The 12,471-nt window shown below is 43.6% G+C and overlaps 1 protein-coding gene across 1 annotated transcript in view; it reads right to left on the bottom strand.

Annotated features, from left to right (window-relative positions):
- ITIH2 (inter-alpha-trypsin inhibitor heavy chain 2) overlaps positions 1-8,006 on the bottom strand; it is a 47,137-nt gene extending 39,131 nt beyond the window's left edge. The window contains exons 1-4 of the mRNA XM_001107718.4: positions 6,947-8,006; positions 5,284-5,358; positions 3,330-3,362; positions 1,380-1,549 (exon numbers count right to left, since the gene is read on the bottom strand). Coding sequence (XP_001107718.3) covers positions 1,380-1,549; positions 3,330-3,362; positions 5,284-5,358; positions 6,947-7,030 — 362 coding nt within the window. The 5' untranslated portion in view covers positions 7,031-8,006. The remainder of the gene's footprint in view (positions 1-1,379; positions 1,550-3,329; positions 3,363-5,283; positions 5,359-6,946) is intronic.
- Between the last annotated feature and the right edge of the window lie 4,465 nt (positions 8,007-12,471).

The raw sequence follows: 12,471 nt of genomic DNA, 5'->3' as shown, positions 1-12,471 counted from the left end.
TTCATAAAAAAAATAGCCAGACTTTATGCACGGTACTTTGCTGTGTTCTTGGCAACTTAAGAGGGACATTGACCACTTGGAACATACTCTGGGGTGGCCACCTTGATATTTGGACATAGAAATCATTCCACTTAGAGGAACAGAGAATATTTAACTTTGATACATGAAGGCTCCAAGTGGATAAGATAACTGGCATTAACTGTTTGGAAAGTATTGGAGTAGTTTAACATTTTTTCATTATGAAAAATTTCAAACACACGGAAAATAGAGGGAATAATATGAGATGTCCATGAAACCATCACTGAGCTACACCATTATGAATACTCAGCCAATCTTAATTTGTCTAAACTCTCATGCTTTCCACCTCAATTGTTAAGAAGCCAAGCTCAAGGCCGGGCGCAGTGGCTCACGCCTGTAATCCCAGCACTTTGGGAGGCTGAGGTGGGTGGATCACGAGGTCAAGAGATTGAGACCATCCTGGCTAACACGGTGAAACCCCGTCTCTACTAAAAATACAAAAAACTAGCTGGGCATGGTGGTGGGTGCCTGTAGTCCCAGCTACTTGGGAGGCTGAGGCAGGAGAATGGTGTGAACCCGGGAGGCAGAACTTGCAGTGAGCCGAGATGGTGCCACTGCACTCCAGCCTGGGCCACAGAGTGAGACTCCATCTCAAAAAAAAAAAGCCAAGCTCAGATGGCACATCATTTCATCTATGAACACTTCAATATGTATTTTGTAGAGAGCTTTTAAAAAATTCATGTGATTATCACTAGAGACATTGGGTAGAAAGTGGAAAATATTTAAATGAAGTATAAGAAAGGACTCTTAACAGAGCTGTCAACCGTTGAGTTGATTGCCTTGGGAAAAGTGAGTTTATCATTAAGGAAATCATCACACGCTTGTAAGTGGTGTTACAGAGGAGGTCAAGCACTGGATAAGTAATTGGATTTAATCTGTGGTTCTCAACTTTTTTTTTGTTTTTTTTTCCTACAGAGAAACATATGGCAGATGGCATTGACCTGCTGTGCACATGCTCTTACGTGGTTTGCTATAAGCCAGAGCAACCCAGTATATTCTTCTCCTCCCAAGAAAGTATATTAAAATGCAAGTAAGTATGAGGTTGTTACCATAGAGATAGACTTAAGTTTGCTTTAGCTTATTAGAAACAAAAAGCAAATAATTCACAAATTCTAATGCTTTGAACAGGAGCAAATTATTGGGACCAACCTCACAAAGACCCTTGCCATCCAGCCGGTCCACAGTTCTGGAGGTAAGCGCCACTGGGAGAGTTGGCCATGAAGGTCCACTCTAAATATGAGGGGTTTTGATTCTGTGAATAGAGCATCTACAATTTCTGGCTCTACACAGAAGTTACTCACATGGAGAAGTTGGAAATGAAGGCTCCTTTGGGGATCTGAACATCAAACACGACATTCTGAGGCTGTGGGGAATTGTTCACCACTTTGCTCTGGATCATGGTAGTAGCCATCCGAGAAGTAATAGTAGACTGGACTTTATAGCTATAAAGAGTTACTTGATCAGCCTCTTCCTGAAATTCGCAAGAAAGCATAATGGTACTAATTGAAAAATCACACAGAACTTCATCAAATGTAGAGCATTTGATGTTAACAGCACTATATTTTCCTTGTTTTACTAGCAGAACAATTCCGAGGCCTTGATAAGGGCAGAACTCGGGTGTTGTTAAGCATTCTCCTAAATTCTTGGAACACCCAACGAGCAGAAGTCTGCCTTCGTTTCAAGATACTTTGAGCTAAAAGGCATTTTCAGCCCTGTGAGTCTATAAATAATGATTTTTCAAAAATTAGAATACATGTAGAAAATGGTTGTGGGAAGCCAGATTGGATTGAGGAAGTCCAGGAAATAACTCCAAATGCAGGACCATCAGCTGGGGAAAGGATACTGGATTGCGAGGTTGAATATTCCTCAACAATACCCTGGTTGTATCTTCTGTTAGGGTCAGACAGGGGTGCTGTGGGGCGGATACACACATGTGGCCTCTACCAACCCCTCTTACCGCTCTCTACCTTCTTTAGTCTCCTCTATTACAATTTCATCTGCAGTCCTTTTCTCCTCCCTCAAGTCAAAACAAGTTAGGAGAACAGTGATGGGTGTAAGCAAGGGGCATTGATCTTGGACCAGGCATTCTGATATAAGTATTGGTCCAACACTCTGGACCTCCTTACCCAATCGCTACTGATTTAAAGCAGCTCCAGTATAAAGGATCTCATATGTAAGTGTTCTCAAAGGCAAGGTCCTAGAAACCCATGTCTTTCAGGAGGTGACTGAGAGCTGCAAGCTCCTTCAGGTCTATGACAACTATGGGACCCATTAGATTTCGCCTTTTTCTCCAAAAGAATTGACTTGTCTCAATACCAGGTCTCATTCCCCAAACTTTGTAGTCCAACATTAAACCTTTTGACTAACCATGCAACTCACCTCAAGCTAAAATAAAATCCAGGCGAAACTACGTGTCCTTCCTCCCTCTGAAGTGTGTACTTCTGGCAGTTTCTGCCAATTCAGGGCAGGAAGCACAACATAAACCACTTCCTCAGGTTGTTTTCTTGCCACAGGATGGTCTACTCTGAACATCTCAGGGACCTGGGCCATTTTGTATTTAAGAGTTCCTTCCCACGGGCACTCTTTTATTATCCAAAGCTGTCAGGTGTCATACTTTAAATCAAAATGGTGTCGGAAGTGATGGCTCACACCTGTAATCCCAGCATTTTGGGAGGCTGAGGCAGGCAGATCACCCGAGGTCAGGAGTTCGAGACCAGCCTGGCCAACATGGTGAAACCCCATCTCTACTAAAAACACAAAAATTAGCTGGGCATGGTGGTGCATGCCTGTAATCCCAGCTACTCAGGAGGCTGAGGCAGGAGAATCTCTTGAACCTAGTGGGCAGAGGTTGCAGTGAGCTGAGATCACGCCATTGCACTCCAGCCTGGGCAAGAAGAGTAAAACTCTGTCTCAAAAAAATAAAAATAAAAACGTAAAAATAAATACTTAAAACGGTTAAGTTGGAATAAATCCATAAATTTATACAGTGGGATGGAACCTATGTTATATGGCAAAACTCAAGAAAATCAAAAGAAGGGCCCCTTCAGCCCTTGGTGACTTCTCTCCTGTCTGAAAAGACTGCACTCTTTAATGCTGAATTTTAGAAACACTTCCAAACAGTTGAGCAAGGCAGTATTTCGAAAGTCAGGTAAATACTCGGTGACGAAGACCGAAGAGACACCCAGATTGATTTCCTGGGAATTATTAGCAGGAAAATCATTCAATCTGTAACAGCATCAAAGTCAACTTACCATTATTTCTCCCGATTCTCCCGGAAGGCTTCTCTGTGAAAGGAAGTTAGACAATCATTCTTCAACTGTATGTCACTTATTACCTTGAGGGCCAAAACCGTTTTCTCAGTCAAAAAAGAAATTTTAGTTTTCTTCAGTACTGAGCTGTTATTCATTCACTGAAGTTGAGACATAAATATTGAACATTCTTGGAAACTATTTTCCCATTGGTGAGTTTCTCAACGCCTTTCTTTACCAATTTTGGTGGCGTGCATGTCATTCTTGGATATAATGCTAGAACAAGTAATTTTTAAATAAAAATATACAACCAAATGCATCCTGGGTGGTGTATATCCCCTTGATGTTATTTGCTGTTTTTTACTCTGTCAAATGGAGACTTTGAGTCTCCCCTTCAGATCTCAGCTCCAGCAGAATTCCTCCAGTGAACATCTCTAATGCCTCAAGACTAGGCCGGTTTCCTTTACTAAGTGTTTTCGCAGTAGCATATCCCTTCCTGTAGCGCACTCACCTTGTTTCATAATGATTCATTCTATTTGAGGGATTATTTGACTCAAGTCTGTCTCTTCCTTTAAACTAAACATAAAAGCAGGGATTTTCATGCATTTCCTCCACGGTGCAACCCCAGAGCCAAACACAGTGACTGGCACCTAGAAGATTCTATGCTTGTAACCACCATGCTAGGAGATTATCCATACACTTGACTGTCCCGCGGAAAGGAACAAAGGCGATTCCCTTGCCTTTGAAAGTGAATGGCTTAAGGGTCGTGGGTGAATATGTAATGTTTGGTGAGCTGTTGATAATAGATCCAAGAAGTCAGGTGTTGGATAGAAGCTCAGCTCACCTGATTCAGGGTGAACTGAGGTTCTGTGCTATGTGACATGGTAAAGTCAATGGTTGACCTCTTCTTGTAGACTTCTTGAATGCAATGCTTAATGACAAATTTTTCCCTCTTGTGGCTAAATAAATCGTGACATGAAGTCTTGCTTATTGGATTTTAATATTATTGGTCTACAAAAAAACCCTGGATTTTCAGAAAGTAGAAAATTCATACCCATACAAAATAAGACATTGATCAGCTTAGAGTTTGCTGCTTCCGTAAATACCTCCTTTCTCAGCGTGTGGGCTCCATGGGGAAGGAGCCAAGCCCTTCCTGGTGTTCCAGACTACTCATCCCCTTAATTAGAGGGTTTTGTCTATACTGCCGCTGGTGGCCTCCAGGACTGCAACTCCCAGTGTGGCCAGTTCTCCTTTTTAGGTGCTCTCAGAGTGACCAGAGGAAGGAGATTGTAAGGCTGCACGGGGAAGTGTCTGTCATCACTAAAAGAAGAAAAGTCTTCCTAACAGAAAATCCTTCCCCATAAGGCAGGAAATAATTTCAGAATCTTAAGTGTTGAAGAAAACACATAGCCATGTGATATTTTTTTTTTAATTGAGTGGGGACAGGGTCTCCTTCTGTTGCCCAGGCTGCTGCAATCATAGCTCACTGCAGCCTTGAACTCCTGGGCTCAAGCGATCCTCCATCTCAGCTTCTCAAATAGCTGGGACTACAGGTGCATGTCAGCTAATATATATCTATATCAGCTGGGTGGCGGAGATAAGGTCTCACTGTGTTAACGGGGCTGGTCTGGAACTCCGAGCCTCAAGTGATCCTCCCTCCTTGGCCTCCGAAAGTGCTGTAATTATAAGCGGGAGCCACTGTGCCGAGTCACGTATTCTTTAGAGGGCTAACTTGAGCATTATGGTGTGAAGGCTGCTAAACAGCTGTGTGAATTTCCCTTTTGATTTCACCTGGGTGATCTCTTCCACCAAGGTGTAAGAGCACTGGACTCTTCTGTGCTAAAAAAAAAACACTCTTAAGAAAATCTAGCAGAAGGCATCTTAACACTTATCTTACTTCTTCCGCCATAATCTCTTTCATTTTTTTCCCCCGTTTTGGAAGTAAAGCTTACTATACCTGATATCTCTGGTTCTCTGCCACCAATTGAAATTTGCCTGGGGCCAGTTCCACAAGATCTTCATAGTCTACAAACTTAAAAAAAATTAGGATTTTAACTTTTTTTTTTTTTTAATTATACTTTAAGCTCTGAGGTACATGTGTACAACATGCAGGTTTGATACATAGGTATACATGTGTCATGTTGGTTTGCTGCACCCATCAACTCATCATTTAGCTTAGGTATTTCTCCTAATGCTATCCCTCCCCCAACTCCCAGCCCCCCGACAGGCCCCGGTGTGTGATGTTCCCCTCCCTGTGTCCATGTGTTCTCATTGTTCAGCTCCCACTTATAAGTGAGAACATGTGGTGTTTGGTTTTCTCTTCTTGTGTTACTTTGCTGAGAATGATGGTTTCCAAAAGATCTAGAGCCAAAGAGATAGCTGTTGGTATTCATTATTTTATATTCTTTCCTCTACCTCTGGGCGATCACAATTTTGTATAAAATGATTTCTTTAGTATATTTCTATTTGCTGGTTACGTCTCAGAGGTGTACAAATGGAAGGTAACAACACCTTCGCATTTGTTGGACACGGGAATTCATTTCTGAGTTTGCCCGCGGGTAGTAAGACAGGGATCAAAACAACCCAGTGATTAGGTGGGTGTCTGGGGAAGTAACTGGGTAGACCCTGGAGGCATTTGCAGTGTCTGACTGGACAGACATGAACCATACATCTCCCCCAAGTTAAAAATATAGGTATTTTCTAAAAGGAATGCCAGTTAGAAATGACTGAAAAAGCACAAACGCATTTAGATGTCTTGGCTTCCATTTGAGATTTCCAACACACTCTGGTGACTTTTAAGTGTTGGAAAATATGATAGTTTCAAAGCAGACAGAGTGATATTTTCCCTCTGTAAATATGCCGTCATATTCTCTGGCATTTTTGTAGGTAATCCACTCTGCAAGTATCATAAGCCTTCGCGTTTGCTGGGATGTTCCCATAACACGCTTTGCTTTTCTGGCATAAAAATAGCTCTTGTATGACTTTCAGAAACAGACTTTCAGTCCAAGACTTTCCTTACATTGGAGATGGCTAAGGGACAAAAGTGGAGACCTACACTCCGTGGGAGTTATTCTTGTACTTTTCCACCCTTCTTTCTGTCTTCCCCTTTAATAGGAATACTTAAAGTGTCCTTATTACAAGTATCACTGTTCACTTAGGTATGGAAAACAGTGTGCTTTGATAATGACTTTTCTTACACTCTTAGTAAAAGAGTGATAATATTTCTTCGTCATCATAACAGCTAATAATGATGAAGCACTTACTAGTCCAGGCACTCTGCTAGAGTTTACACTGTGCCATTTAATTCTCAAAGCAAACCTTTGGGTTAGGTCTATTCTTACCCCCATTTTTTTAGATGAGGAGTGAGCAGCTGTGCTCCATAAATGCTACACTCTGATGCCTGCCCACTGAGCTTGACTTCATTCTCATGCAAAAGCTGTTAATGCTGTAAAAGGTAAATACACATTCCAGTAATTATAACAGTAAACACTTGCACTCAGATGAATTTTATCTTAAGTTTCCATTACACACAGAATAAGGCCATTGAATAGCAATTGCAATAGGCTATTTACTGAGCTGATGAGCAGGCCAACAGCAAGGAGTGATCTGGAAGTACTTACTTCAGAAAGTCCATTGATGGGGATTTCGAAGCCTGATACTTCAGAAAGAAAGAAGCAGATGAAAAAGCACGTGAGTTGTTTCATTTTGCTGGACAGTTTTGCCAAAGCTCCCCAGAGCAGATGGCCTGGGGAGGATATCACTTCTTCCTACTGAACCAAGTTCAAAGGAACAGCAGAGGAGACCCGTTCGCTTTAAGAAAGAAGAAAAAAGAAGAAAAAAAACTCTCTAACTTTGCTCAAAATTGGGACAAATATTTGTTCTGGAGCTCAAACTTGAGCTGTGTGGGTGGATCGAACACCCAGAGGTTATTCAAACAGCAAAGTCAGAAGCAGTCACTCACTGCGAGGACAAGTCAGGGGCAGATGGATGTGCTTGAATGTTCTTATGGGCTTTTTTTTTTCTTCTCTTTTTGGATTTTGCTGATTTCTATTGATCTTAAAATCAGAGAGACCTAAAGATAATTGTCATCCTTTCTAAAGGACCAAGTGCAGAACTATTCCCAGAAACAAAATCCTTTGATCTAAATTAAAGCAGAAAAAATGTAGAAAAAGTGGGAGAAGACGCAGAGTGGTTGTTCTGAGCAAAGAATTCATTGTGCGCGTTTTTCCCATCTCTCTGATGACTGATTACCTGTTACCTATAAGGAGCCAGGCAAGTGGCTGTGCAGGATACTAGGGCAGATCTTCAGTGAGGATGCTTCGTGAATGCCTTTGGTTAAGGTAACAGTGTCTGCCCTGCTGCCCCCATCAGCCGGGCTCAAGTCAGCGGCAAATCAATACTCCCCGGTTTCGGAATTGGAGTGCACTGGTGAGATCAAAGCTCATTGCAGCCTTAACTTCCCCCGGCTCAAGCCATCTTCCCACCTCAGCCTCCAGAGTAGCTGGACTACAGGTGTGCACTACTGTGCCCGGCTATTCTTTGTAGAGATGAGATTTCATCATGTTGCTCACCCTGGTCTTGAACATCTGGGATCAAGCTATCTGCTCGCGTTGGCCTTCCAAAGTGCTGGGATTCCAGATGTGAGCCACCATGCCTGGCCTCCATCCTGGTCACATTCTATTTATCTTGCAACGAACAGGAAATGTAACTTCTTGGATGCAGCAGTGAAATAGGAAGCTCCAGCTGTGGGCAGAATTACAATACAAGGGAGGTTGTCTCATCCTCAGGACCAAGCACCCCAGGCCAACTTCTGGGATCCTGGAGCTCCTTGCAACATTTAAAGCCCAATTTACAAGGCATGCAACAGAGAGTCATCTGCACTTTCCGCCCTAGTTTCCCCTCAGTCTTTGAAACTGCACAGCCGTGTATCTGCTGGGGAAACATAACTTCTGAAATAACGGCAGGGAGAAAACAGATTCTCCCCCCCTTGCCTAGGTTGCACTAGGTGAGCACCCACCTTGGCCAGTGAGTGCCTCAGTGGACCCCTCATGGAAAAATCCTGCCACAGCTTTGCATTCTCGGCTGAGATACTGTTTCTGGGCAGTTAAGACCTGATGGCATGTTTTCCCAAAAACAATAGTGACTTTCAGCATCATGCCTCCTTCCATTGATCATTTCCTTTCTGATTATTTTAAGCTGATATTCAGAATTATCTCAGAATAAACCAAACCAAAATCAGGCTGGGCCTTTTTTCCATGCTGATAGCCTGTCTTCAGATCCCAAAGTCCTTTTTTTTTGAGAGGGAGCCTCACTCTGTGGCTCAGGCTGGAGTGCAATGGCGCGATCTTGGCTTACTGCAACCTCCACCTCCCAGGTTCAAGCGATTCCCCTGCCTGAGCTCCCAGGTAGCTGGAATTATAGGCATGCACCACCACACCTGGCTAATTTTGTGTGTGTGTTTTTTTTTTTTCAGTAAAGATGGGGTTTCGCCATATTGATCAGGCTGGTCTCAAACTCCTGACCTCAAGTAATCCACTTGCCTCAGCCTCCCAAAGTGTTGGAATTACAGGCGTGAGCCACTGTGCTCGGCCTGATCCCAAAGTCTTGAAACAAACAAACAAACAAACAAACAAACAAAAACAGCGTTTGCTCTCTCTCTCTCGATGTTCAGAAGCACAACAGCGTAGGCCATGTATTCAGGCTACTGGGTTTTTTTATTTTCTGAGACGGAGTGCAGTGGCGCGATCTCGGCTCACTGCAAGCTCTGCCGCCCAGGTTCACTCCATTCCCCTGCCTCAGCCTCCCAAGTAGCTGGGACTACAGGCGCCCGCCACCACACCTGGCTAATTTTTTGGTATTTTTTTTTTTTAGTAGACATGGGGTTTCACTGTGTTAGCCAGGATGGTCTCAATCTCCTGACCTCGTGATCCACCCTCCTCGGCCTCCCAAAGTGCTGGGATTACAGGCATGAGCCACCACGCCCGGCCTGGGCTACTGAGTCTTGAACCTGAGACCCTTTCCCCTTGCACTCCCCACCCCACTGCCAACCCCTCCCATCATGCCTGGGCAGCTGTCACGTGGTGAATTGAACATATCCACTGTTACTTAGATGCCTCTGATTTCTAGGATGGAAATCACTACCATAAATGCCACAAGAATATTCACTTTTGTGTATGTGAAAATCAGTAGGAAATCTACAAGAAAAAAAATCACAATATTTCATAATGTTTGAACAAAGAGATAACATTTAGTACTCATTGGGAATTCTGGGAAATATCAATAAAGTTGAGATTCATCACTGAGTGTAAGTCATTGTGGCTTAGCTGACAGTATGACAATAGCCACCTCACATGTATAGCATTCAGCTACAGCCCTATCATTGTGAAAGAGCATGTTTGTAAAAGTTCGAAGTCAAAGCTGGATGAATTCACTGGAAAAAAAGCTATATTTGACCCTGACCTGCTTGTTCAGTGGGTCAGGTTGCACATAACATGGAGCAGGTCTGTTTTCTACACGTATTTGAGCTGTGATGCCTTCCTTCTGATTGTAAAGACATTTTCTTACAGCTTCTTCAAGGACTGTCTGTTTGAATTTCCAAAGATGACATTTGATTACTCTGCTACGTCTTTTGCCCTCTCTAATGCAGAGGTGTGGTTTTTTTGTTTCTGTCTTTTTTTTTTTTTTTTTGAGACAGAGTCTTGCCCTGTCGCCCAGGCTGGAGTGCAGTGGTGTAATCTCGGCTCACTGCAAGCTCCGCCTCCCGGGTTCATGCCATTCTCCTGCCTCAGCTTCCCAAGCAGCTGGGACTACAGGCGCCTGCCACCATGCCCGGCTAATTTTTTGTATTTTTAGTAGAGGTGGGGTTTCACCGTGTTATCCAGGATGGTCTCGATCTCCTGACTTTGTGATCTGCCCGCCTCAGCCTCCCAAAGTGCTGGGATTACAGACGTGAACCACTGCGCCTGGCCTGTTTTGGTTTTTAAATGGAGACAGGGTCTCACTCTGTCACCCAGGCTGGAGTGCACGGATGCAATCATGACTCACTGCAGCCTCAACCTCCTGGGCTCAAGCAATCCTCCCATCTCAGCCTCCTGAGTAGCTGAAACTACAGGTGCACAGTACCACACCCAGCTAATTTTTGTGTGAGTGTATATTTTGTAGAGGTGTGGTTTCACCATGTTGCCCAGGCTGGTCTTGAACTCCCGGACTCAAGCGATCTGCCCATGTTGGCCTCCCAAAGTGTTGGGATTACATGTGAGCCACTGTGCCTGGCCAGGTGTGGGTTTATATCATTAGAGGCCAGAACATAAAGATGTTTCAGAATAAAAATATTTGAAACTGAATAGCAGTACCATAAGCCAAAAATGGGAAGTTAGAGAGCATGGAGTGGATTCTCTCATTTGTTCTTAAGCCATGGAAACTTGGCTTTGCTTTTGAGCCTTTTCAGTTCTTTCCTCTTTGTTCCTTACCTCTGAAGTTCCAATTCAAATCCATTGCCAGAGTAGAGAAATCGAGTGTGGAGTGGACATGTGAGCAGCCGCGACAGGGCAATTCCAGCGTAGCAGCTTCTGCTGTTCTTCCCAGGGTGTCTGCGTGTTTTCTGGCAAGGAAGGGGTCTCATCTGGAAGCGGTCGCACCATCGCACTAAGATCTGGCGCTGGTATTTCAGGTACAGGCTGGGAAGCACCTTCATATGAGTAACTGTGGCTCCCTCCAAGGTGTAAACGGGACGAGAGTGTGTTTGGATATCTGAGCCACCAGGCATGTTAGAGGTTATCTAGCTGGATCCTCTAATCTAAAAGATGATGAAAGTGAGGCGCAGAGTGGTTAAGTCATGTGGCCAAGAGAAGGGAAAGATATAGCAGAGTAATCAAACGTCATCTTTGGAAATTCTAACAGACAATCCTTGAAGAAGCTGTAAGAAAATGTCTTTACAATCAGAAGGAAGGCATCACAGCTCAAATAGGTGTAAAAAACAGACTTTCTCCATGTTATGTATCCTGCCAGGCCATGGCTAGAGAAGTAGGGTAGGGTCAAGATACAGGGTCCAGGTTGGTGGTGACGATGGGAAATGGACTGAACAATATGAGTCGGCAGCCTCACCATCAAACCCTTCCCTGGCCTGCCTCTCTGACTAACGAGCTGGCTTCATGACTTTGGGCAAATCTCTGTGTGCCTCAACGTCCTCATCTGTAAGATGGGAATAACAATAGTGCTCACCTATGAGCATGTATGAAGGACTTAGAGCAGTTGCTGGAACACATTAGGTGCTAATGAAGCGCTAGTTACTAGTAGTAGTGTTAAAACAGGTCAGCACAGTGGCTCATACCTGCAATCCCAATACTTTGGGAGGTCAAAGTCGGGAGGATCACTTGAGGCCAGGAATTTGAGACCAGCCTGGGCACCATAGCAAGACCTTGTCTCTACGTAATAATTATTATTATTTATAATAATCTATTAAATATTATTTATAAGTATTATTTAATAATTTATTAAATATTAAATATTGTTTATAATAATTATTATTATTTGAGACGGAGTCTCACTCTGTCACCCAGGCTAGAGTGCAGTGGCACCATGGCAGCTCACTGCAGCCTCTGCCATCCTGGGTTCAAGCAATTTCCTGCCTCAGCCTCCTGAGTAGCTGGGATTACAGGTGTGTGCCGCTATGCCTGGCTAATTTTTGTATTTTTAGTAGAGATGGGGGTTTCACCATGTTGGCCAGGTCAGGAGTTGGTCCAACTCCTGATCGCAGGTGATCCCCCGACCTGGGCCTCCCAAAGTGCTGGGATTACAGGTGTGAGCCACTGTGCCCAGCCTGAAGTTGTTTAAATGAATTGTTTACCAGACTAATTACACTGCAGGGCACAGAAGGAAGTTCTGAATTGAAAGTGCTTATAAATGATGACTATCAGGTTACTTCAATTTTCAAAAAGGAAAAAATTCAGATTTCTGTAAATATAGATTGGCGAGCTTGTAGTAGACTTGATTTAAAAAATGACATGCATGATTAAAAAGATGGTTTGAGAAAACTTTTCAAAAGGAAGCAATTTGACACGTGTGTGTGGGAGGGGTTTGACGACTGAGGCTCACTAGCTATGGGATGGGGACAAAGTGGAAAGCTCACTGGGCACCGAGAATCGGT

The sequence above is a fragment of the Macaca mulatta genome, chromosome 9 (genome assembly GCF_049350105.2).
Source record: "Macaca mulatta isolate MMU2019108-1 chromosome 9, T2T-MMU8v2.0, whole genome shotgun sequence".
In the NCBI taxonomy this organism is placed as follows: Eukaryota; Metazoa; Chordata; class Mammalia; order Primates; family Cercopithecidae; genus Macaca; species Macaca mulatta.
The sequence above is the reverse complement of the archived record's forward strand: the minus strand, read 5'-3'. Positions and strand labels throughout refer to the sequence as shown.